Consider the following 27130-nt stretch of genomic DNA (forward strand, 5'->3'; position numbering starts at 1 on the left):
TAACATTTGATAAAATTAAAAATGCTCATAAAAATTTCTAAGCGATGTACATAATAAAATTAGGGGACATGAGAGTTAAAAATACGAACAAAACAAACTATGAACAACAAACTATTTTCTAATGGAGTTCCTTTCTTAAATATGATTAAGTTGTGATGTAAACCGCTTTGATCCTTTTTGGCTTTATAGGCGGTTTAGAAAGATTTTCATACACATGGTGGAAAAAGGGCTAGAGCTACAATGGTTTAAGGAAAGGTAACAATGATGGAAAAAAATAATAGTTCGGGGGCACAACAGGAGCAAAATCTCTTGTAAGAAGTAGATGAGGGTTAAGGATTAAACGTTCTACTGTTTAGATAAACTGATACTAATGATTTTAGGATTCAAACACGTCCTTAAAGAGAGAGGTTTTTAAGGAACTCTTGAATCTATCTAGTATGGATTCTTCTCTAAGATGAGCTGGGAGCGAGTTCCATAACTGGGGTGCAGTGATTGAGAAGATCTCATTATGTCTGGTGCTAATTCAATTAAGGTCTTCAGAAATAAAAATGATGCAAATCAGTTTGTAAATCTGTATGACACAGCTATGAGTGTGGTGTGGACCCGACACGGCCTGTCTTTCGGTTAATGATAACCTTCTGGGGTCTGATCCAATTGAACAAGGCTAGGTTCTGCCGCAAAGCGTACAAAAGACTGTGAGTTGGAACCGGATTACTAAATGTGTGAAATGCACCATGCAATAGCCAACAACATAGAAAAATTGACTTGCAGTGAAATGTATTGAGGATAGTCTTGAGATCTGTCGTTTTCGGACTTATGCAAAGAACAGGAAAATCAGGATCCCGGACTTGTCATCTTCAGCCAAGTTTTTAAAAAGTTGCAAAAGTCAGTTTTAGGATTTGCGTTCCGCCGGTGCATCAAGACCAGAACTCATCTCCTGTGCTGTAATGCAGGTGAATTCCACTCTTAAATTGTCCTTAATACGGAGGTCGCCAACAAATATTCCTCCTTCCAATTGTTGACCAGAGGATATGATACAAAGCAGGCAATGCCATAACTGGGTACCGCAAATTAGGCAGCACAATGGAGTCCACTGGTACTCAGGTGCATTATACATAGAATATGCGTACCCTTTGCAAAGTCACCTTGGTGTGCAATCAATTATGCCAAGTGAATGGCTGGCGGAAGTGGGTGCATCGAGGCCAGGGGTGGACAACCTCAGGATTTCCCTAATGAACTTGTATTTATTTAGCCCAGAATGGGTTACAGGAGTACATACACAGTATAGTCAAGACAAATATGGGCAAGACGTATTTGGAAAGTGAGTGGTACAAAGCCTGAGTTATGGTAAATAACTCTAGAAACTCTCAGAAATATAAACTTGGTTTTCTCACTGTTAAAGGAATAAAAACTATGGCTAATGTTTGTCGATCATTTTCTTTTTTCTTTGTAAAAGTTTGGGATGACCTTCCTTCTATAATTAGAGTTCGCTATCTACCGCTTTTCGTAAAACATTGAAAGCACATTTATTTCAGAAATTTACTAACGATTCTTCTTTTTTAAACAATCAAACCATAAAAGATAAATTATTTTGGCCTAAAAGATATAGGGCTCCTTTTATCAAGCCGCGCTAGCGGGGTTAACGCACGTGACTGTACATCACACGTTAACCCCCCACGCTGGCCTAAAAACTACCGCCTGCTTAAGAGGAGACTTTAGCGGCTAGCGCAGCCGGCGGCTTAGCGCGCGGTATTAAACGCATTGAACCGCTACCGCGCCTTTGTAAAAGGGGCCCATAGTTTCTGTTCTAATCTCTTGTACAATTTATTAATATTTTCTTAACCGCATCGAGCCCTCCTGTTGGGATGAATTGATAAATAAAATCAAAGATTAGATTAGATTAGCCAGCAGGCCAATCCCAAAGCTTGATTTTAATTAGAATTGTAGAAGCTGGTAGAGCATAGATTTTGTGCTCCAAGTTCACATTCAGCTTTAGCGTGAAGCGGAGAAAATACTTTCCTTACAAGGAGTTTGGCTGCAAACCAAGCTGGGCAGAGCAGCAGTGCATGGCCAGCAGGCGAGAGAGGAGGGGGAAAGGAGAAGGAAACACAGTTTTAGAGAGATTAGGCACAGAAGGGAGAGACGAAGCTCTCAATAGTCACTCTGCAGAGAGTATTTATAGCGCTGATTTGTGGATTATAGCTGGGAAACCCAGTAATGGCTGGACATCCTGTCATACACCCTGCACAGCATCTCTGCTGTACCAGAAGTGGCTGGAGGAGGACAAGCTAAAAGCCCAAAAGGAGCAGCCTTGGGGGGGGTAAAACAAAGTTCCAAGACAAGAACTACAAGATGCTTCAAGAGTAGAAAATGCTTTTGATGGAGTAATCATCTCAGAAACAGCATTAAGAGACGGAATAGGACCTGCACAAGGAAAAGGAGCATCTTCCAGCCAGCATCCAAAGAGTCCTGAGGGCAGCTAAAAGTACAGATTTTCCCAGAAGGAGCAAGCCAAAGCCCCAAAGGATTAGAAGTCTGAAGGAATAGGAGCCCAGGTAGAAAAGCTTTGAGAGAGAGAGAGAGAAAGAGAGAGAGTGAACTGCTGAGAGCACAGCTGCATGTCAGTCTGTCATTATATCATCAGACAGAGAACTGACCCATGTCAGGATCCAAGGACCTGTCACCTGCGCACTTCCTCCCTTGCCGTTGCAAATTCTGATCCTGGGGTCAGCACTTTGGGCATGGAGGAGGAAAGGGTCACTGTCCGAGGCAGCAGTTTATCAAGTGAGCTTAGGTTGCCTTTTGCCTAACAGTGAAAACAAAATTCAAGCCTTTAGGGTGGAACATGGCTGTGTGTATGAGAATAAGCATAAGCGTCAGACTCTATGGCTTAACACTCTCCTCCGCCCCCAGGTGAGGGGCTGAGCTGGCACAGGGGTCTTCTTTATTTAGTTAAAATATTTATTTTCTGCTCTATCAAATCTTCTGCCTCTACCCTTTTCAGCTTTCAGTTCCCAGCTGGTGAGGAGCAGAGGAGAAGCAAAGATTGTTCAGATGGGAATAGTGGTGCTAATGGTTCTTGATCTAGTCCGCAAGTACCTGCTAACCTGTTTAGTTCTCAGGATATTCACAATGAATATACATGAGCTGAATTTGCATGCACCACCTTCACTTTTCATCCTTGTAGACATCCTGAAAATCAAACTGATTCGCAGGACCTGGTTGAGAACCACCGACTAGGGTTCTAGAAATAGAATTGCTGGACAGAATAAGGGATGAAGTTAGTGGGGGAAGGATCTAGGAATGGGATTGGGAGGGGGGAAAGATGAAGGGACAGGATAAGTAGGTGTGGTGGGGAAGGGAATGGTGGGAATTGGAGAAGGATATAGGAATGGGATTGGTGGAAAGATGAGGGAATTAGACTGATGGAGGGATATAGTGATGAGAGTGGAGGAGGCATGAAAGGATGGGATTGGTGGCACGAAGGTAGGGATCTCACTGGTTTATACTATCAGGATGGGAGGCACTGGTAGGGAGATGCAGGGATGCGGTTGGTGGAAGGTTGAAAAGATGGGGATGGTAAAATGGTGGTGGGATGATGGAGGGATGGGACTGTTAGAGAGATGAAGCACAGAATTAGTGGAGAGTATGGGATTGGGATTAGAAGGGCCGTGGGGGCAGGCAGGAGGAGAAAAACCAAGCATGGAATTTGTGAATGAGCAATACGGTAGGCTCAGCATGAGATTATGGGGAGGGGAGAGACGATGAGAAGACTGTATGGTAGAATTGTGAGCTCGGGGATATCGCATCAGAAGAGGTGACTAACACTAGATCTTCCAATAAATTTTTAAAAGGCTCAGGATTAACTGGCTTTTGGAGGTAATTCAGTAAATTCTAAGTTAGGCACTAGGGTGATGGCGTGCCAAATACCAGTTCTATATCGGCAATTATGTGTGAAACTGGCTCTGTAGAATGCTAGCATAAGTACATTACGTGGTTAACTTTAGGTGCAACCTCTTACGCCCTGTCAAAGGCAGGTATAAATGCTTCTGCCAAAGTAACTGACGAGTACTTGCCATCACCCATGCACCTCTTGGGTCAGGGGGGTAAGTGCAAGAGGATGTGGGCCTGGAAGAGGCAAGGCCAGGTCAGAGGGGGTTAGGACCAGGGAGGGGCATGGGAGGGACAATTATAAGGGGGTGTGGTCCTGGGAAGGTCATGGCCGGGTTGGGGGCATAAGGGCAAAGTTTCCAAGCATCTCTTCACAGCCAAGGCAAGGGCCTTAAATGCACTTCTCATCCACCTCAGAGCTGCCAAGTTACCCAGTTCCAGTAAGGTGCTTTGAGGCCAGTCCTGGATTTCTGACAACCTTGTTCTGTTGCATTTTGGATCTGGACCCCTGCTTTGGAATGTAAATTCAGACCAAGGGCTGGCCAGAAAAGTCTCCCTCTGGGTAACTTGGAAGCTCTGAGCTCTGGATTTCTGGTTCCGTTGGAACTACATTTCAGAGCCTCCAATTTCAGATACCTGCGGATTCTCTTCTATTTTATATCCTCCCACTCAACATAAGAATAGCCTTACTGGTCAGACCAATGGTCCATCTAGCCCAGTAGCCCATCCTCACAGAGGCCAATTCAGGTCACTAGTACCTGGCAAAATCCCCAAAAGTAGCAAAATTGAGGTGATGCTAATTTAATGATTTAGCTCTTCTTTTCCTCACAGCAGAGGATGTCCTCGATGTTTGGGAAACCCCGAGCTGGGAATGTATCCAACGATCGCAATGCACAGAATCACCTCCCTGAGTGCAACATTGCTCTCTTAGGATGCAAAGGAGCAGGAAAATCAGGTGAGAACAAAACTGCCCCAAGCAGGGTTGAAGAGGCTGTGGGGTGGAAGCAACAGGTATCTCAGGATAGCTAAACTTCCTACTGTGCCATTAATCCTTTGGATTGGATTGGATTTATTGCATTTCATATACTGCTTGAACAAAGATATTAAGCGGTTTACAATACGAAATATAGGCATTGAGCTACTCCCTCTGTCCCGAACGGGCTCACAATCTAATTAAGCATACAAGAAAAGACATCACTTAACATTGCGGAGAGATATAATAAGAGGGAGGAAAAGAAAGTAAAGAACATTGAAGACAAAGAAAAAAAACCCAAAACCAAGAAAATAAGTATTATAGTTACATTATAAGGAAAGATAGAATAGTTAAACTAACAATCTAAATTTATAAATTTCAATAACAGGAAAACAAGAAAGATTAAAAATTAAATTAAAGTAAACTCTAGACAGTTTATAGTTCCGAGTTTCATTCCGGCCCAATAGACAGAACAAACGTTTCAATTTATCATCCAAGAAAGTCTAGTGCCAGATACAATATTTAGCTAGAGATGTTCGTTAGTGGACTTTGGATGGATCCATAGTGAATAATAGTTTCCGGAAGGAGGAGCAAGATATTCCCTCGAAGAAGTCATGAAGTATGGCATTCCAAAGGTAGCGATCCGCATATGAGAAGGCTCTTTTCCTAGTTGCTTGAAATTTTATTACTCTAGGACCTGTGATTTCAAATTGGTCATGGAAAGATGATCTTAGAGTTCTACTGGGTTGATATTTTATTAGTTTTTTTTGTAGATAATTGGGGAAGTAAAAGATGCCAAGCTTTGAAATTCAATCTGTTAATGTAGTGCAATGTAGGGCAGGCAATGTAGTTTCATATAGTAGGTCTGTAGGTGTTTCGATTTCCATAATCCATATATGAGTCTTACTGCTGCATTTTGAGCTAGTTGTAGATGCGAAAGCAAAGAACTAGTGTTACATTACAGTAGTCTAGTCGAGATAGGATTAGGGGTTGCACTAAAATTCGGAAAGCCTCTGTTTCAAAGTATTTTCTGGTGGATCTTAGCTTTCTCATCACAAGGAAAGATTGTTTCAAATGGCTCTTCATAGATAAGTGGTTATCAATTTCTACTCCTACGATTTGGGATTGTAATTCCATTGTCTACTGTGATCCTTGGAGTCAGTTAAGGGTCCTAGCCAAAGGAATTTGGTTTTGAAGTTTCAAGTTTATTAGGTTTTTATATACCACCTATCAAGATTAAGCAGTTTTACAATCAGGTACTCCATCATTTTCCCTATCTGCCCCGGTGGGCTCACAATCTATCTAACGTACCTGGATCTATGGAGGACTGAGTGACTTGCCCAGGGTCACAAGGAACAGCGCGGGGTTTGAACCTACAACCTCGGGGTGCTGACGCTGTAGCTCCAACCACTGCAAAGAAAAATGGGGAGACCCAATAATCCACCGTGAAAACAAAAACAGAAAACTGTGGATACAGATGCTCCAACCACTGCCCTTTGTTCTTTGGTTTGAGGTCCTATTTTCTATGATGCGAACACATTTTTTGACAGTGGTGAGGGTGTTCACTAATGTAGCCATTACAGGTAGCATGATCGTTATGTCATAAAATATTTTATTTGTGCGAGATTTAGGGCGGCTCCTAAGGATTGCATTAAGAGGTTGAACATTGATGGTGATAGTGGGGATCCTTAGGGGACCCCGCTAGGAGGGTACTAGCTATCAGAAAGTTCACCGTCCTTACGTACAGCATAGTGCCAGGTGGTTAGGAAGCCTTGGAACCAGGAGAGGGCTGGGCCACTAAATCCAAAATCACTGAAGATCTCGGACATTTGATCGAAGTCTACTAAGTCAAATTGGATTATGATTGCACAGTGACTCTTGCTTAGTAATTCTTTTCCATATTCTGCTAGTGCTGCGACCACCATATCCCGCTGTGATTTTTCCTGAATCCCAATTGGGAAGGATGGAGGATATTGAAGTGCTTTAAGTAGCATTTGAGTTGTTCTGTGACATATCTTTCCATCATTTTGATGAATAGGGGGATGGAAGCTGTTGGCCGATAACTGGTCACATCAGAGGAGCTGAATTTAGGGTTCTTGGAATGGGACTTCAAATGGTACAGAGCATAGCAGTTAGATTGATTTTTTTCAGTTTCTAAGTTTGATAAATTTTCTCCCTTTTATCAAAGACTGCATTGGCTTTCTATTGAAGCTTGGGTTCAACTTAAATTATGACATATAAAATTCCTTATGGCTTTGTTCCACTATTGCCTAATGACTCTAATCAATTTGTCCATAGGTAGGATTGATCATTCTTCCAAAAACAATATTTTATTCAAGTTTCAAGTTTATTAGTGTATTTGATTAATCGCCTATTAAAATTACTAAGCGATGTACAAAATCAATAAAGAGCAATAAAAAGAAACTAACAATATACATAGTGGTTACATGTTATACATACATGAGTCGGGAGGAAAAAAGGTTAAAAGTTACAATTTTTAAATTTTTCAGTAGAAAAAAATAAAGGAAAATACAAAAGGAGGGGGTGTTAAAACCATAGCATTATTAAAAGCATCTCCAAAAAGTATAAAAGTTTCAAATATTAAAAGCATCATTAAATAAATAAGTCTTTAATAATTTTTTAAATGTTGTGATGTCTTTTTCAATTCTAATATATTGTGGTATTCATTTCCACCTTTAAGGCAAATTAAGCCTTTTAAATAACTGGTGTTGTCTTTCTTGTATTCCTCTGTTTGGAATGGTCTGCCCTCTTTTATCAGATTTGAAAGGAATTATCTACGAGGGCTGATTGAAACGTAATGAGACTGCCTCTGGTTTTCTTTCGAAGAAGTAGACGTGGCAACGCTGTGCTGGTTCTTGTGAAGTTCATACATCAACGTTTCTGAACCTGCAGTTAGACTGTCGTAGTCTTCATTGTTGGGTCACAGCGAGAGGAAGCACTTTGTACGTTTTGTCATGGCAGATGTGGAAGACATGTCTGTGAGAGGACGCTAGAGATATGCGATTGAATTTTTTTGTTAAACTTGGAAAGAGCGGTAACGAAACTCTTGAAATGTTATGACTTCCACCACAGAAATACTGAAGCAGGGCTAATTGTTTCACCACCGTATGCTTGCCATAATATGTCTTCTTCACCTGCCATGACAAAACGTACAATGACCCAACGATGAAGACTATGACAGTCCAACTGCAGGTTCAGAAACGTCAATGTAGGAGCTTCACATGAACCAGCACAGCGTTGCCACATCTACTTCTTGGAAAGAAAAACAGAGGCAGTCTCATTACTTTTCAAACAGCCCATAGTATTTAGAAGATACTTGAAACCTTTTCTGTTTCGGAAGTGTTAATTTTTTCTTATTTATGGCCCCTTTTACAAATCACGGTAGTGATTCTCTCATGGTAAATGCATTTGCCACTGGGGTCTTGCTACCATGGCTTTGTAAAAAGGGCCCTTAAGTTTATCTTTCTTGCCACGGAGACAGGCTTTTTATACTTCGAGTGTGCTTTCCAGTAATTTTCAATTTAATTTATGATCCACCATGAACTGTATAGGCAAAGGCAAAATATAAGATGACACAAACAAAATCAGTGCTGATCAGAACGGCACTTAGTTGGATACCCTAAAACGCTCCCGTTACACATGGAATCAAGCTTAGTGGCCGTATCCCGTCCTACGTGGCATAACATTTAGGAACATCCTTTTAAGTCAAGGTAAAACAGGTCTAAATACCTGCCCATTCGCACACTAGAATTGACATGCCCCACATTATAGAATACGCCTACCAAGTTTTGTGCGTAATGAAATAACTTTTCATTAGTCCAATTATTGGCACCGATTGGTCTTGTTAATTAAGTCGCATGCGCCAATCAGCTTTGTGCAGGCAACTTATGGTACCATATACAGGATTTTGGGGGTTAATGCACACTTAGGGGGATATTGTAAAACCGGCGCCCTACCAACACCGTTGGAAATGGCAAAAAATGGCATGGTTGAGGTACCTACCAGCGACTAAATTAAAGGTGCCAGAATCGCCTACGTAAGTTTATGTTTATTAAAATTTCATATACCGTCAAATCTCAACAGAGTTCTCAGCGGTTTACATAAACATAAAATGTGTAAATTAAAATAAAAAAAGGAACGCCACTTAAAATAGAAAAGCACACAGAGGAAACAAACAAATTATATAATAACTCAAAATTAAATTACATTGTGAATTTTAAAGAAAATGTTGACCGGGTTTTCTGGGCCTTCATTTCAGCCGTTTATTTTTGCATGAATCGCACCTACATAGGCCACCGAATGCCAAAGTAGGCGTTAGGCGGTCTAAAGCACTTTCGTAGGTGCGATTCGTACAAAGATGAGCGGCTGAAATGGAGGCCCAGAAAACCCTGGCCTACAGTTCAACCGCCTATCCTTCCCAGAGGATCCTGAAACTAGACTGCAGCTTGCCATCAGCTGATCGCAGCAGGGGGAAGGGGAAGGCCCACCATTTTGAAGAGGCGGACCTACTGGCAGGAAGGAGTGGGCATCCCTCTTGCCGGTCTTCCAGTAAATGTATGGGGGTTGGGGGGGGGCATCCTTCCTGCCGATTTTGGGTGTGAGGAGGGCATCAGGGGTTGTCTTCAGGCAGGAAGGAGTGGGCATCCCTCCTGCTGATTGGGGTCATATGTCCGCCACAGCCGGCTGAGCTGATCGTGGCAGGGGAATTTCTGCTGATCAGCTGAGCCGGCAGGACTCCTTGAAGCCACAGTTTCAACAAGTCCTGCTGGCTGAGCTGATTGGGGGAAATTCCCCTCCCATGATCAGCTGATGGCAAGCTGTGGTCTAGTTTCAGGATCCCCTGGCATAGATAGGCAGCTGAAATGTAGGCCAGGGTTTTCTGGTCTACCTTTCAGTCACCTATTTTGTAAGAAACAGGCTTGCGATTCTCTAACCGGCGCTGTCACATGATTGGCAGCCACCGACATGGGTGCCAGTTAGAGAATCTGGGGGTTAGCACACAAAAACAGGGATATTACTGCAAAAGTGTTCAACACATTTTGTGGTAAATTTTTTCTCACACACTAGCTGCATGCTAGGGCTTATTAACATTCTGTATTAAAAAAAGCTCGTAAATATCTTTGTAGCAAAAAAAAAAAAAAAAAGAAGGGATTAAAGAGTAAATTCATGGTTTCAGACTGTTTTAAGAACACACAAATTTCTGAAATGGAGCTAATGAAACCCCCATTGCTTATTCCTGGCGCAAGCTCCAAACTCATCAGAGCTCTTCAGTTTGTTTGCATCAGGAACAGAAAAAATGCATTAAGATACTTACTTTTTGCCCTTACTGGCTATACTTTGTCTCTTTTGGTTGCTGTGTTTCATGGAAACAACCTTGCAGGAAATTGCAGACATTAGACTTTAACTAATATCTTACAAAAACAAGCAGCTTGTATAAGAGCCGACTAGCTGTCAATGATGTACCTGCTTTATAAATTCTGTTCTTTTTTTAAAGGAAGGAAGAATGAATGTTAAAGCTTTTACAGAACACAGTGTGCTCTTTCAGATGCGTCTTATATTCTGGAAAAAGATTACGGAACATATTTTTTTAAATGACTCATGCCTTGGTTTTGTGGAAAATAGCTATATACCAATTCTTGGCTCTGCCCAAGAGTCTGAGAGCATTGGAAAAAAAAAAAAAAAAAGACTCCCCAGCAGATGTTAGAAAGGAAAGCAGGACAAAAATTCAATTCAAAATTTCAAACCTTTCCTCAAATCCAATCGTGAGAGCAGGTCAGAGGCAACGTGCAATGAATCTCTGGTTGCTGATTTGATGTTTGCCGTGATGCTCTCAAAAGCCAAGTCCCACATCTAGGATCCCCCAGAATAAGGCAATCGAGACATGCCAGAGCATTTCTATTAAGGCTCTCGCCCTTGGGGGCTTCTTAAAAGTCCTCTAGACCAGTGGTCCCCAACCTAAGACTGGTTTCATGCAAGACAATTTTTCCAGACTCTTGCGGGGGGGGGGGGAGGAGAAGATTCCAGCGCATTATATATAAAGTAAATGTAATTAATACATTTTATATTAGGCACTTGATTTCTATTATTATTACTCTGTTTAATACAACTCCCCATAATGCAGAATCAGTGGGAGCACAGAGCTTGTTCCCCTGCAACTAGATGGTCCCATCTTCTCCTGCTCCAAGGACATTCCTTCTGGGTGGCTTACAATCGAAAATTCAGTAAGACAAATAATAAAACAAGATCACATTCACATAGAATTTGGGATAAATTGAACTACAAAGTAAAGGAGGGGGTAATCTTATGTTTTGCAAAACTCCACTGACGTAGCTAGGCCCACCCTTTTTATTTATCTTTAATATCAACGTACCACCAAAGCAGCAACAGGCCTTTTCTCTCCTCCTCCACTGCTCCTCTGTGCCTCCACACCGCGTGGCTCCATACCCTGCCCCATCATGCACTGGTCTCTTGTGCCTCCACGCTGCATGGCTCCAGACCTTGACCCATCATGCACTGGTCTCTTGTGCCTCCACGCTGCATGGCTCCAGACCTTGACCCATCATGCACTGGTCTCTTGTGCCTCCACACCGCGTGGCTCCATACCCTGCCCCATCATGCACTGGTCTCTTGTGCCTCCATGCTGCATGGCTCCAGACCTTGACCCATCATGCACTGGTCTCTTGTGCCTCCACACAGCGTGGCTCCATACCCTGCCCCATCATGCACTGGTCTCTTGTGCCTCCACGCTGCATGGCTCCAGACCTTGACCCATCATGCACTGGTCTCTTGTGCCTCCACACCACGTGGCTCCAGGTCCTGCCCCATCATGCACTGGTCTCTTGTGCCTCCACGCTGCATGGCTCCAGACCTTGACCCATCATGCACTGGTCTCTTGTGCCTCCACGCTGCATGGCTCCAGACCTTGCCCCATCATGCACTGGTCTCTTGTGCCTCCACACCGCGTGGCTCCAGATCCTGCCCCATCATGCACTGGTCTTTTGTGCCCCCACGCCGCGTGGCTCCATACCCTGCCTAATCATGCACTGGTTTCTTGTGCCTCCAGACCGTGTGGCTCCATACTCGGCCCCATCATGCACTGGTCTCTTGTGCCTCCACACTGTGTGGTTCCAGACCTGGCCCCAGCATGCACTTCTCTTTCATTTCCGGAGTTCAGGCATTGGGCCACGGGGGAAAGCTGTTTTTTACCGCACCAGAAAAGCTATCAGCTGTGTGGCCTGGTTTGGCACCAGCGACAGCCCGCTATTGGTTCACAGCCCAGTGGTTGGGGACCACTGCTCTAGGCTAATGATGACTTCTTGCTGCAATCTATCAGAATTGTAATTTGAAAATCTCCACATTTTACTCTCTTTTAGCGCTGACTGTGAAGTTCCTAACCAAGAGGTTTATAAGTGAATATGATCCTAATATGGGTAAGTCATTTTCATAGTTGTGTTTAGTCTTGTGCTTTCATACGGATGTCTTTTTAAGGTATTTTTACAAAGCACTTTGTGTGAAATCATATGCTGAAAGAGAAGATTCATGGCCAGCTTAACAAGTGTTGGCTTTTACAAAGCTGGGGTAGAGGTTTCTACTATGGGCCAACGAGGTAAATGCTCTGATCCTCACAGAATTTCTATGAACGTCGGAGTATTTATCTTGCTGGCCCGTGGTAGAAACCTTTTCTGCAGTTTTGTAGTGAAATACAGTACTTGACTGTTTCATATTAGAGCTGGATGTGATTTACATGATATTAGCAAATCCAAGTGCTTTAAAATGAGTTTAGGAGGACACAGGTGTGTCTGCAAGCAGTGGAGCTGAAAACAACGTGGTCAATGGGGTTTGGGTAGAGGACATCAAGGCCACTAGAGGTCTGGGCAACATTTGATTATTTTTATTGCAAAGGCTGATGGTCAGAGAGGAAGAAAGGGTCATTGACTAAAGAGGATGAGATTAGCTGCCTTTATTGGGCAGATGATCTTGAAACAGAAAAGAGATGGTACATGAAGACTTGAAGTGGAGGCAATTAACCAACTGATCCAGTTACTGGGTCAGACTGATGGTCCATCTAGCCGCCAACAGTGGTCAATCTAAATCCCAAAGAGTAGCAAGATCCTACTGTAGAAGCTCAAAGAATGACAAGTTCCCGGAATCCCAAAGAATAGCAACATTCCATGCTACCAGCTCCAGTAGTGGGTTTTTTCCAGGTCTATCTTAATAGTAGATTAAAACCTTTGGTTTTATTTATAAAGTTTTCCAAACAAACATTTGATTTAGCAAAAGGGTTACATAAAGGCAAAATGCAAAGAAGAAAAATATTCACAATTACTTAAAAAAAAGGATAGATCCTATCCATTTGTCTGTAACCAAATATTAAAGGAAGGGATCCAAGTGAGGGAAAAAAGGGGATACCTGATCTTTCCCCAGTATACATAAACATTAATTTATGAGCGTGTATATATATACAGTTATAACCTCTGTTGTAATCATACAGAATCTGAGATGGAACTTGGAATTCTCTGAGGGTAAAAGTCATTTCTTACTTATATGGAAATTAGAAAATTGTAATGGTTCAAAGAGCATGCAGTATGCTTTTGGGACTCGATTGTAACAACACACTTACAAGGAAATCTAACCACCACTTGCATCTAGCCTCTTGAGATGCTAAAAGAAATGTTTCCTTTCTGTCTTGAGTGGATTTACATAAATCAGGAAAAAAGCCATATTTTTGCTTCCGATGATTTTTTAAAGGACAATTTAAGAATTCCATCTTGATGCAAGATACATATGTCTAAAACTGAAAAAGATCCTTCTGGAAAGGGGGTGTGGTTTGTTGGGATTAGGGCGGGATCTTAAAAATTCCCATTCCAATTCTATCCATGAGATTTACACCTTCTAGAGTAGGGTGTCAGTGAGAAGTCACCCAGTTTCTGCAGTAACACTCTTCCGTTGTTTGGTGGGGAGCGAGTTCATCTATCAGGAATGGCCAAGAAACACTCCCAAGATCAGGAAACCCCTTGGGTTCCTTCCCATTGCATTCTCCTTGGTTCCTTCAGCACTTTTAGTCTGTGATGAGCCAGATATGCTACTGTTCCCTGTTTTTGTATCTGTGGGAAAAATGCTTCACAGCACATCTGGCTCACAGCCCACTTAAAATAAGAGACTGACCACTTTCAAGCTCCAAACCCTGTATCTTGATAATCTCACCATTTCAAGCACTCTCCACCTATCACACAAAGACTTTTTCTGCTATTCAGGAGAAGTCTTTATAAGACAGGGATTGGCAAGCGACATAAAAGAATGATCGTTTGCAGTTTCAGACTAAGATGTAACCCACAGTCCAGAGTCTCAGCATCTGGAGTGTTTTGTCTGACCATCAATCGTACATGCTCTGGTTTTGGAACAAAATCTTGTGAGGGAAAGATTAGGTCATTCTTTTTCCTAATTAAAGTTACAGGCAGATAAGGGTCCTCGCTCAAGGTCACACGGAGTGGCAGAGGCAGAGCCAGAAGAGAGATAAAGTGACTCGGCTGAGGTCAGGCGCACAGGCAGAGCTGGGACTGAAAGGCAAATCCCCAGGAGGCTCTTGACCCACTTAGCTCTGTGCTATTTCGGCTGCATTTAACCATTTCTGTGAGTCAGCCGCGGCAGTCAAGCATTGAATTTAAATGTCAGCTGACATAAGAATAGCCTTACTGGGTCAGACCAGTAGCCCGTTCTCACGGTGGCCAATCCAGGTCACTAGTACCTGGACAAAACCCAGGAGTAGCAGCATTCCATTCAGAATCCTAAAGAATAGCAAGATTCTGGAACCCGAAAGAGTAGCAACATTCCATGCTACCGATCCAGGACAAGCAGTGGCTTTCTCGGTCACAGACTATGGACTTTTCCTCCAGGAACTTGTCCAAATCGTTCTTAAAACCAGCTATGCTCTCTGCTCTTACCACAACCTCTGGCAATGCGTTCCAGAGCTTAACTATTCTCTGAGTGAGAAAAAAACGTCCTCCTATTTGGTCTTTATCCAGATATTCAGTGCTGATATTTGGATCCTAGCTGGAGTTGATTCTCTGGTATAGCAACGAGTGCTTAGAGGTGATATTTAGTCTACTAACCAGAGAGCTAATCAGTTAAAGCTAGGAGAGCATTTTTTTTTTTTGCTGTCCTAATGTTATCTGAGTAGTAATCTGGTTAGTAGACTACCGGTAAATATTTTCACCAACCAGATAACCTTCTGGTTCTCCAGGCTGCCCTGCACTAGCTGGATAGTCTGTAATGATATTCAGCCTCACCTTGTTGTGGCCATGGCCATGCCCCATCCCACCTCTAGCCACCCCCACCCTCAAAGCCTCATCTTTGTTTTCTGACCTCCGGACCGTGTCTGGTGATGGAGGCCTGGCCTGGGGTAGAATTCTGTTCCCTCACCAAATACAAAGAAATAATACAGACATAAGCAAAGTTTCAAATGTAATCTAAAGACAAAATCTGTTTCAATGTGCTGCAGACTTTTAAAATTCTTGTCACAAAATCTGCCCCCGGCTGTGACAGAAAACAGTTAGGTGGGGTAGGGTAAGAGGAGGTAAGACAACACCACCCTACATCCCTCTTCCACTGCCCCAGTCGTGACCCTCCCAGCTCATTGTCAGGAGTGTTTGAAAGACTTGGTAACAGATGCTAGAAAGGTATTGATAATTAATTAATTAATTACCCAGAAGCGCATCAAGTGCTCTGTATTCTGGCCTATTTTCCCACTGAATTTCTCTTGGAATAAGGGCACTCATTTATAAATGACAAGAGGCAAGGGGGGGCTTAAGAATTAGAGCTGGTTTATGACTGAGATTAGCCAGATATGGCTATTTTCTCAGGGTTGGCTAAAAGCCTAATAATTCTAATCAGTCTCTACACATTCTTCCCTTAAAAATTCTATAAAACACATTTTCAAAGAAATCCAGTCTATAAATAGGCCTGTGGTGGATAGATGAGCCCATTCATCCCACAATAATTGCATCTCAAGTACTGTGGAACCACACACAGGGCATTTCTCGAATAGAAACATTTCTATGTGTATTAGATTCTTGATATATCGCCTTTCTGTGGTACAACCAAAGCACAATCTAAGATATAGGCAGGAACCCACGTTATCCCACAGCTTTGCAAATACTAGCACGCATGAAAGTGTTCAGTGGGTTGTCTAAGCTTTATTCTGTAGTGGCATAAGGGAAATCGGGTAATTGGCACTGGCATGATCTGCGCTAAGTTAGCTCGCATTTGGTGTGTAACTTTGGGCACAAGCTTGGACGTCTGCCAAAGGCTGGTACAAACACTGGCGCTCAACTAATGGCAATTAGACATGGAAATGAAGGCATTCCATAACCTCACACCTAATTTCCAGCCACACCTGGCCATGCCCAGTTCGGAGCGCTTTGGAAGGTAATAGAATAGAGCGTAGGGCAGATCTGTGAGTAACTCCCAATCGCTACTAATTAAGTGCCGGTTAACACTAATAATTGATTCTTATCAATTAATTAGCTGATTAGTTTGTGTGCACACCCACCTTTGGATGATGTATACAGAATCCAGCGGCTAGTGCAAAATGAAAGGGGTGCCTACATGGGTGGAGCATGGGCAGGAAATGGGCGGAGCTCTTATCTATACATGTAACTTACTGCATTTACGAGACCACTGTTACACTAGGTCTATGGCTGGTCCAACTATGATACAAAATACCTTCCACAATGGAGGAACTGAGATGAAAAAGAAACATATAACTCTAACAAACCACCAGTTGTGCTGCGTTATCTTGCCAGAAATTTCACTATACCATAAAGCACAAAAGCCTCAGAAGCCACGGGGTGCATTAACACCAGGGCTATAGGTGAGAGCTGAAAATAGATCTTCAATCATCAGCCAGAAAAACCCTTAGCATTTTGAAGCGATTGTGCCGTGGATAAACAAATAACTTCAAATTGACCGATGCAAGGCACAAGGACTGAACTTATCTTTATGCTGCTGTGTTGTGATTATCAGTGCAGTCCATAGCTGTTGCTGCACTCCCGTGTATTATAGAGCTAAAGCTGAAGCCAAATTCTCGAGTGTCGCCGCTGTGCTGAAAAAGCTGACGATGGCCAACGTTTCACGATTGGATTATCGTTTCAACAGGGCTCTGAATGAGCAGGAAGATCGCCTGTCCTGCTTTCAGTTCTAAGGTGCTAATGCACCCTGTGGCTTCTGAGGCCTTTTCCCTTACCTGGCTTTTATGTTTCATGGTATAATTTCGGGCAAGATAGCACAGCCCAACCGGTGGTTTGTTATGTGATGCATCAATGTTAGATGTGCCAATACCTGTGTTCTGTTATGGAATCTGGGTCCCACTGTAGGTTCTTGGGGCACTTACATGGAGGTGCCCAGTTATAGAACTGCCGCCCCTGGAGTTCCCAGCCGTTGAAAAGGCCAAGTGCCTGTGCCAGATGGTTTGTGCTGTATGATGCTTTTAGCATCAGTAGTAACAACGGATACTCTCTCTTCACAGAGGATATCTACGCTTCAGAAGAAATAGTAGACCAGCAGCCCGTTCTGCTAAGAGTGATGGACACAGCTGACCAGGTAAACCCCAGGAACTCTGACTGGGAGTTTTACAAAATTGCTATAAACATACATTAAACCTAAGAATCTCATGAATGGAATGATAAGGAGGAGAAGTGCTATGAGGAGAAAAGTGGACAGTCTAAGATCTGTAGTGGAACCACTTGTAGCAACTTACACCATGATCCCTGCAAGAATGCCCCTGTCTGCCCATGATCCTCCCATGGCTAAGGCCCTACATGTCTACAATTTACATGAAGATCGAATGTGTACGTAAATTTTGGTTGATACTAATTAGCAGTGATAATTGGTTATTGGCACCCAATTGACGTGTTATTCCATTAAATTGCACGCCCAAATTTCTGCATGTAATTTTTAGCACCAGTGATAGAACTAGGCTGTAAATATGATATGCCTCTGGGATGCTGCCATTTTTAGGATTAAGCCTAAATCCATAGCTGAAGTCTCAATGGATTAAGTGCCATACAAAATAAGAGTGGTGATAGGGAGTCTCCCTGCAATAGTCTTCATAATTCCAATGGTGGGGTTGGTTACACTCATTCAATCCAGGGTTTATTTCAGACTTTTCAAGACTTGTTACTATCTAGGAATGTGGGATGCTGGCAAAGACTTTCTTATAGTAAATCCATGCTATTCTGAGATTGCTGCTTTTCTTAGCACTGACCAAAAGAGTTTATAGTATTTTTATTTATAGACCGCCTTTAGCAAGGCGGATTAAAAAAATCACCCACAAAATAAATAAAACAGCAATACACACCATGCCTGGAGCATAACAGCCACGCCTCCTCTTACAATCTAAGTGCCTTTCAGCACCCATATTTCATTTTACAAAATAAGGGGTCCTTTTACTAAGGCATGTGCTAAATGCTAAGGTGCTCATAAAATAGAATGGGCGCCATAGCATTTAGCGTGCACTAAATCTGTTAGCGCACCTTAGTAAAAGGAGCCCTAAGTGCAATTTCAGCCATTTTTTGACTTATAGAAGCCGGAAGTTTATTCCGTTCTACAGGACCTGCACACCACTTTATTTAGGTCTTTGATTCTGTATGTTCCCCTCTTGTTATTCTTCTGTTCCAGTGCTGTTCTAGTGCTGTGAAGATACTAGAGTCAATTTGATTGCATAGTCTATTGCAGTGATCTCAAACTTGCGGCCCGCCAGGTCGTATTTTGAGGCCCTCGGTATGTTTATCATAATCCCAAAAGTGATCATATGTCTCTTTAGCTATAAATGACTTAGCCAAAAGGAAAGATTTAGAAACTCTAAAGAGTTTGACCTCATTTCTTTAATAAGACATTAACTATTTTTTCTGAGGCCCTCCAAAATGTGGCCCTGCAAAGGGTTATGAGTTGGAGACCACTGGTCTATTGGCATCTAGTGCAGTGAAAACGATATAGTTTGTAGGTAGGTGATGGGTCTGTAATTTTTGGAGCACTACTTTGGAAGAAGAAGCTGTCTTCTTCTTCTTCTTCTTAGGTTTGGTTGCCTGGCCAATTGATTTTTGCAGTCTGTCTGGTCTTGGGAGAGTGAGATGTTAACTGTTGGAACCAAAACTTGGTGTCTCCATCTGGATCAGGGCATTTCTAGCGTGGTGCTCTCTTAACCCTGCTTTCCAGTCCTTTTGGTATTATTTCAAGCCATTCTGTAATTCTGCTATTTGCTTTTTCCAAATTGTCTCTGGGCAAGGTGGCCATTGTGCTCTAAGTTTCTTCACACAAGTTTCTCAAGAAAGTTTGTTTTTGTTTCAGCTTAAGTTGATGCCATTTTCACTGCACTAATGCTCTTGCCTAGGTCCCAGTAGAATTGTTTTGGATTGTCTCTAAATAGCTTTTTTTTATATCTTTCTTTTATGTTTTCTTCATATTGCCACAGTTCATTATTGGAGCATATGAATTTAAAACATGCTTTAGTTATGTTTTGGACCTTTGTGAATCTTGATCTTTTCAGATTTTATTTTTCCTTCAGTTTGTGGTTTCCTAGGAGAAGTTGTTGTCTTTCTCTTTTTCCTCTTGCCCTGTGTCCTTGTTAGTAAAAGTCTCTCAGTAATAATTTTTGCTACTCCCTATATGGGGTGTTGGGCATAGAAGCTTCTAGAGCACAAAACCTCTCTGTTTGATAATGCTCTCTGCACACTGGACAATGAACCATTTCACGCGGCCTAGTCTGTACTGAAACCTTAGTTGTAGGCTGCCTCGTGAAATATTGATCAAGAGCCATGTGAATGGGGGCTGACCATTGCTAACCCTTGTCTGACCTTCTTTGCCAGGATGGACCTGTGAACTGTGAGCGTTACCTGCATTGGGCCAGTGCATTCATGATTGTCTACAGCATTGAGAATAAGAGAAGCTTTGACGTCTGCCATAGATATTTGGAGATAATCTCCCTCCACACCAAAGGCGTCCAGCAGGATCACCCAGTGCTGCTCCTAGGAAACAAGCTTGATATGGAGCGATACAGGTACAAGTATATCATTCATTTCCCTCCCAACCTGCTCCTTTCCTTTTCCTCATAATCATTGCTTATGGGGTTCTAGTCTCCACATGGCTAGGGCCTGGAAAAGCCTGGTTCCTACATGCCTACCCTCTTCAGTGCTGACATCCCTCTGTCCTCCTAAGGGTCTGAATGCATCATCTCCATGACCCAATCCTCAGTAAGTAGGAGAACTGAATATTGAACCTTTCATCCAAATAGCATCAGGGGGTGCGATTTGCAGAATCTTGAAGACATATTCAGTAGCATCTGAAGAGGAGAAGGACCAGCACCATTGCTGGAGGTCATTTCTAATTAAGGCACTCAGAGAGTAAGAGGCTAATTCTCTGAGCACAAGTACATCAAGAGCGTCAGGCCGATGGTCCATCTAGCACAGGATCCTGCTTCTTTTTTTATTTGTAGCTATTTAATTTTAATAAACATCATACCTTGCACAAACTGCAAAGCATTGTAAGTTCTTCAACACAAATCACCACAAAAATACAGTAGATGTAGTTATCCCCGCTCTCCTGGCAGTAGTGAGGATCAGGAGGTGAGCAGACACTGCACAGAAGGCGGTAGGAAGTTATACGTTACAACTTCCCACTAGAGAATGACTCGAGGAAAAGATCTGATGCCATTCCTGCAAACTCTGCAAATTACCCGCAAGTAATCTCTTCCACCGGTCCCTATAAACATCACAAGCAGTTATTTCATTTAATTATGTTACTGGATTAGAGGCTCTGGTAGAGACCCATTTACAAATAAGCAAAGACACTTTATTAATTTGGAAATATTAATAGGAATGAATACATGCTTTGTAAATGGATCTCTGCTAGAGTCTCTAATGTAAGTATAAAATATAAATACTCCAGCTATGCCAGCTGAAGACACCTTCCTCTGAAGGTGGCCCAAAATCCCTTTTACCAAGCTTGGCAGGATGCTGACACCTTAGTGGCTCACGGATGCTGCCAGCGACTGCTAGGCTTGGTAGAAGGGAGCTCTGGCCACCTGGCGGTGCTTGTGGATTAGCAAGTACTTCAGCACTGGAGAAATAAAAGCAGAAATGCAACAGAATACAAAGACATCTGCTATATACATTTCCCAAAGCTAACGTAGTTCAGTCAATAAATTCCTTTGTTTACCTTTGTTGTCTGGAGACTTATTTTTCCATCAAGTTGGTTTCAGTTTCTCTTTTTTTCTGCTATTCTTTCTCTCTCTCCTCCACCCCCATTTCTCTCACACCCTGTTTACCATCTCTCTCTCTCTCTCTCTCATTCCCTCCCTTGCTGCAAAGGGAGTGAAAAAGGCGAGATGGGGGGATCTAGGGTGCATCTCTCCTACCCCCCTTTACTGCCAAAGGCAACATTTCTCCCTCTCTCATTCCCTGGCTCCTGTACAGCACCTTTTGGCTTTCCCCACCCCATGTCCATCATTCCTCCCTCTTGCATCCCTTTTCATCTTTACCATCCTTCCCTCTCCACCACAACATCCAATTTTTTCTCTCTCCCTCTTCTCCATCACTATTATGTCTAATTATGCTCTTTCTTCCTTTCCGCATGGGCACCATCTCTCTTTCCCTTCCACTCCACACACCTATGTCTAGGGTTACCAGACGTCTGGGGGCGGAACTGAGCATGACAGAGGCGGAAGTGGGTGGTCCTGGGGGGCATGGCCATGGGGCTGGATTTTCCCACTTAGGTGATCAATATCAGTCTCTGTTTGGAGCAGCCAGGAGGTGCCATTTAGCAAAAGACATGCCCCTGGAATCTAGTGCAGCTCAGATTCTGTAATTTCTCTCTTCATCTGAAAGTTAAAAGGATGGATAACATTGATCCAAATATACATTCTCCATCATTGTGACCGATACCTATCAACATCCCTTGCACAGGGAATCCAGGAAGTGATTGCGTAGCACTAATCACAGCACTGAGATTTGAGGGTTCATAGACAACGGCGCGAAAGACAAAAGCGCGTGCCGACAATTGAGCGCAGTGCGCGCCGCCGCACCGCTCTAAATTACAGTTTTTAGGGGCTCCGACAGGGGTTTTTGTTGGGGAACCCCCCCAGTTTACTTAATAGACATCGTGCCGACGTTATGGGGGGTTTGGGGGGTTGTAACCCTCCACATTTTACAGTAAACTGAACTTTTTCCCTAAAAACAGGGAAAAAGTGAAGTTTTCAGTAAAATATGGGAGGTTACAACCCCCCACACCCCCACAACGCCCCCACAACGCGGTATGATGTCTATTAAGTAAAGTGGGGGGGTTCCCCCCCCACGCTCCCCCGTCGGAGCGCTAAAAACAGTAATTTAGAGCGGCGCGGTGGCGCGCCTTTGTCCCAGCGCGCTTTTGACCTGACACCGATTTGAGGCTTGCTACGATGCCACAGTGGGGGAAGTGGGAGCCCTGTTTCCATTCCCGGTGGCTCTGATTCTGTGCCAAGGAATGCAGCCCTCCATCTTTCACTGTCTCAGGTATTTGCCCCGCCCACCTTCCTGCGTTTGATTCAGGGCTGGAATTCCTGTGTACTGGCTAAGCTGACCAGACGGGATTTATCATCTTGGCTTTTTGTGTTTTGTTGTAGTTTATTTTTGGCAGGGTTTTTAATCTCTTTGCTTTGGAAATGGTTCTAACATAACTGCATCTACTACTGCTCCTACTATTTATCATTTCTATGGCGTAGAAAGGCATTCAACAGACAGTCCCTTCTCAGAAGAGCTTACAATCTAATTTGGACAGACAGGACATCTCAGGGTTGGGGAGATTCTGGTAGAAGGAATGATACAATGGGTCTAGGTATCTGTCAGTGAGTTGGAGTTAAGAGTTGAAAGCGGCTTCAAAAAAGGGGGCTTTTAGCTTGGATTTGAATACTGCCATGACGTATTGATTCTGGCAGCCTGTTGCAGACGTATGGCACGGCAAGAAAGTAGGGTTGGCAGTGCAAGAGAAGGGTATCAGTATGAGGGACTTACCCGATGAACGGATCCCTAGTGGGATCAGGTGTAGGGTTACCAGGCGTCAGGACAGCTTTTCAAAATCCAGCACTTTGTCCGGGTTTTGAAAAGCTTCCCACTCAGGATCACATCAGGGGACATCTGCACATGTGCAGATGCAATGCAGTGACATCACGTGCATGCATGTGATGTAATCGCGGCACAAGAACAGGTTGAGGGGGGTGAGACTGGAGCAGAACAGGGTTGTGACTTGGGCGGAGTGAACTGGGTCAGGTGGCATGCTGTTAACCACTTCCCCTCCTCCTTCATGTTCTAAAGACTAACGGGAGTCATTCAGGCTCTGCTCATGGATATTAGTCAAAACGAGACTGCAAATGTATAAAGCGTCTGAAATGGCGGGCAAGTGGCAGAAATTCAGGGGAGGAGGCAGGATTCTATCAAGACCCTTTTGCTTCCTGGAAAATAATGAATAACTTTATTAGTTGCTTGAAATGTTTCAGAGGAACGACCATGAAGTAAAACCACTTTTTGTCTGCATTCAATTCTAATCATAGCAGACAAATGTTAAACGTGCCACATTACAAAGTCACCATTGGTGACTAAATATACAGTGGCGTAGCTATAAGTGGGTTTTGCCCACCCAATCTTAGCTCATGGCACAAGCATGTGGTAATGCCAGGGCCAGGCTGCAGCACCAGTCTGAGGAAGGGCGAGTTGCTGCCCACTGTAGCCCCATCTCCAGAGGTAGGGGGGGGGGGGGCAGGCAGGGCTCGATGGTGCATTTGCACTATCATACTCCCAGCCACTTTGGGCTCTGGCTACTGATGCTGACATTGTATTATATCTCTTTTATTTGAATTTCAGTGCTGTTAATAAATATAGTTTTGAAACTGTTTCTTGATAGTCCTATTATTAAGTTTCAATTTGCTGATTTTGAGTTTACCTCACTCATTGTATTTGTTCATATTTGGTCTTTTTTACTACTGTTATGCTGTTAACAAAATTGTAAGTTTTATGTTGAATCGTTCTTGCTGTCCACCACTTTGGGTGAATCTCTTCAGAGGTAGTTAATAAATCCCACTTAATAAATTAAACCATTAGACTATTCCTCCACTCCAGCCTCCCTGCATGTGGCCTTAAGACCGGGGATGGCCACAGGGGCCATGCCCCCCCCCCCCAAAAAAAAAAATTGGCAGTCTGAGGTCAGGAGAGTTATGGCTCTCCCAACACCCCACCCACCTCTTCTTCAGCCGCTTTCATTTTAAATCTTCAGGCAGCCGTCAGCGGCAATGAGTTTGCCTGCTGGGGTCAGTGTGCCCTGGAAGTCTTCATTCTGCAGTGTCTGAGCTAATCAGGGCCTTAGATTCCTCCCCATTGAATCCTGGGATACAGAAGGTGGAGCCTAAGGCCCTGATTGGCTAAGACGCCTTGGGCAACCCATGATGCACCGGTGAGAGAAAGGCCCACCATTTTGAACTGGCGGGCTTACGAGCGGAACGGACTGAGCTTCCTCCCGCTCCAACTTCTCTAAAAAGGTATGGGGGGGGAGGTCGGAGGGTGGGGTTGTAGTTTCAGAGGACTTCCAGTGGCAAGAGGGATTGGGCATTCCTCCTGCCTTTTTTTTTTGAGGGCGGAGGGTAGGGGATGTTGGGGGGTTGCCTGGCACGAGAGTGAGCCTTCAGTGGTAGGAGGAAATGGGAATTCATCCTGTCGTTTTGCTGCTTTGGCGGGGAGGGAGTCACCATGGCAGGAGGGAGTGAGTGAGCATCTCTTCTGCCATTTTTTCTCATGCGGGGGAGGTGGAGTTGGCATGGCAGGAGGAAGTGGGCATTCCTCATACCATTTCACTGGCGCAGGGGCAGTTCCTGGTGCCAGTCATTGGCTGGGGGGGGCTTTTTTTTTTTTTTTCTAAAGGAGCATGTGTAATTGTGTAATTTGCCCAGTATCTGTGCCCATTAAAAAAAAAGGTTAGACAGTTAAGCGGGTGGTTTTGGCCAGTTGCTTTTTTTTTTTTTGATCGCTAAAAGCGATCACTTTTTTAGTGCATCAGGAAAGCATGTTAGCGTATCAATAACTCTACTAGTTTACATGGCATTTTAATATTAATCAGCTTATTTGCATGGTTGGATCGGGGAATGAGCGATCATGCAGAAAACCAGGCGTGCGCCATTTTCTGCATCGGATCTGCATATGCGATCGTCGCGAAAGCTGTTAAAACAGGTTTAATGACAATCGCTGGCTGTATTGCAACTGGGCCTGAGATGGGGAAACAACAGCTATTGAGCTCTGAAGTGGGATGATATGGACAGGATGAGAAGGAGAAAAGTTGGTCTAGGCCCAGTAGGGTAAAGGTTGACTGACTCTTTTCTTTATCACTTCATCAGACAGGTGAGCAAGTCGGACGGCTCGTCTCTGGCCACCAAGTATGGCTGTCTGTTTTATGAAGTGTCAGCCTGCCTGGATTTTGAATCTGTGCGAAAAGTGTTTCACGAAGCAGTTCGGGAAGTGCGTAGAGACACAGAGAGGAGCTTGGCAGTCCGACCTTTGTACATCGCAGAGGAGAAACCTTATCTGAGTCTGCCCATTGCCACGGCGGTCAGCTCCAAGCATGGCATACCCACCTTCAGCACCCTGTCCACTGTCAGCTACAAGGAGATTCCTCCCGTGGCTCAGGCCAAAGTAATCACCGTGAAATCGTCCAGGGCCCAGAGCAAGCGCAAGGCGCCCACACTAACCTTACTAAAGGGCTTTAAAATATTCTAGCTTTCTCAGAAAACAGCCAGCCTCTTTCCTGCATGGGTTGCACCCAGAGAGCAGGAATAGCTTTAAGTGTTACTGTCAGAGAGACTTCCTCGGCCTTCGCACCTGCGTGAATCCAAAGAAACAAAAGCCAGAAGAAACCCCGTCAGTGCTGCAGGCTATGGGTTCGGCCTGGCGTGGTGGGTGCACTCACCAGCTGCCAGTGACATGAACACACACCTGCAGGAGGCGCCCTCTTTGACCTTGTCTGTGTGAGCAGTGGGTGCCAGTCTTAGCAGCTGGATAACACTGTTATCGTATCTTATACCTCCCCTACCTCACTCTGCAAGGTAGGACAGTAAAAAGTGTTACCACCGAGACAACGTTCCACCCCCCACTGCTATCTGTTGGCTTCTGTATTACTGTCACTGGAAGTGCATTCCGTCTCTGACCTCGGGACTGTCACAGAAGATTCAACATTGACGGTCCTGGGCTAAGCACACAACCTCTGAATTGTCACTAAAAGTGTGTCAGAGGACCAGATGCATGACAGTTATGGCTGGTTTTTGTCATTCTGTTTTAAAATGTCTCTGTTCACCTTCTTCTGCTAAATGACACTGACTTTGAATAAGAGGGCAGTAAATATATTTAAATGTTTCTATTATATCAGTAGCTGCTGTAAAAGCATAGAGAATGGTTGCACTTGATTGTCTCAATGACACTGCCATTTTGAAGATGACGGCCTGGAGGCAGCGAGTGTGCTTTGCTTAAGGTTAGGGTCTAGAGGGACCTGGGCAAGAGGTTGGGGGTCTCCTCTAGACACCAGGGACTTTTTTTTTAAATTCAGGTAAGGTGGGGAGGAGGGAGAGAGAGATGACAGTAGACACCAGGGCAATGTTTTTAAGTTGGGAGGGGGACAGTCATTTAAGGGAAAGAGTTGGAAGGGCAATTGATTGGTGCTGGTCATGTTGGGGAATGGGAGGGCTATTAGACAGAAGAGAAACTCTCTTATTGGGGAAGGGGGGAGGGAATATGGTCGAGTTGAGTTAGGTAGGAAAGATGGGAGCTACAAAGCGTCAGCCAATCACTGCTCAGGACCTGGCAGGAAGGGTGACATTTTGCAATGAGCTGCAGATTACTGCTGCGATAAGAGCTTTCTCAGAGCATGTATTTTTGGAGCGATACCAGTAGGTAGCAACGGACCCAACATGGTTCATGTTTCAGGTCAAAGGCCACGTAATTAAATATTCAGTGGGATGTATACACTGATTAGAATTCTAATAGAAACTAAAATCAAATGAAAAAGCTCCCATCTATCAATGCCGCACATCGCCCCTCCTCCACACATGCCTTGGTCTCATTTGGCCTTTATTTGGGCCATTTTGCCTTTATCTGCCATCATGTTTCTATAACCACAAAGCTCTATGACCTCACAATGCAGGTGTAAAGAGAGGAGATACAAAAGTTAAGAACCACGGAGTGGCAT

At 43.7% G+C, this 27130-nt stretch overlaps 1 protein-coding gene across 3 annotated transcripts; it reads left to right on the forward strand.

The window, feature by feature from the left end:
- The first annotated feature begins 2115 nt into the window (after positions 1-2115).
- Positions 2116-26308, forward strand: RASL12 (RAS like family 12). 3 transcript variants are annotated; one of them, XM_033920785.1, is made up of 6 exons: positions 2116-2555; positions 4723-4846; positions 12259-12315; positions 17409-17482; positions 19747-19937; positions 25290-26308. In XM_033920785.1, exons 2-6 carry the CDS (start codon positions 4729-4731, stop codon positions 25666-25668), a joined length of 819 nt encoding a protein of 272 aa, XP_033776676.1. In that variant the 5' UTR covers positions 2116-2555; positions 4723-4728; the 3' UTR covers positions 25669-26308. The 3 variants fall into 3 exon arrangements, with proteins under 3 accessions (XP_033776676.1, XP_033776677.1, XP_033776678.1); XM_033920786.1 differs by lacking the exon at positions 2116-2555 and adding an exon at positions 2581-2784; XM_033920787.1 differs by lacking the exon at positions 2116-2555 and adding an exon at positions 2613-2913.
- The last annotated feature ends 822 nt before the right edge of the window (positions 26309-27130 follow it).

This window comes from Geotrypetes seraphini, chromosome 14 (genome assembly GCF_902459505.1).
Source record: "Geotrypetes seraphini chromosome 14, aGeoSer1.1, whole genome shotgun sequence".
NCBI classification, from domain to species: domain Eukaryota; kingdom Metazoa; phylum Chordata; class Amphibia; order Gymnophiona; family Dermophiidae; genus Geotrypetes; species Geotrypetes seraphini.

Bases quoted from the DNA above. Each gene is read 5' to 3' on its own strand.
- RASL12 (XM_033920785.1), top strand. From the start codon at position 4,729: ATGTCCTCGATGTTTGGGAAACCCCGAGCTGGGAATGTATCCAACGAT. The intron at 17,483-19,746 runs GTAAACCCCAGG...CTTCTTTGCCAG, and splicing joins TGATGGACACAGCTGACCAG to GATGGACCTGTGAACTGTGA. The intron at 19,938-25,289 runs GTACAAGTATAT...TCACTTCATCAG, and splicing joins CTTGATATGGAGCGATACAG to ACAGGTGAGCAAGTCGGACG.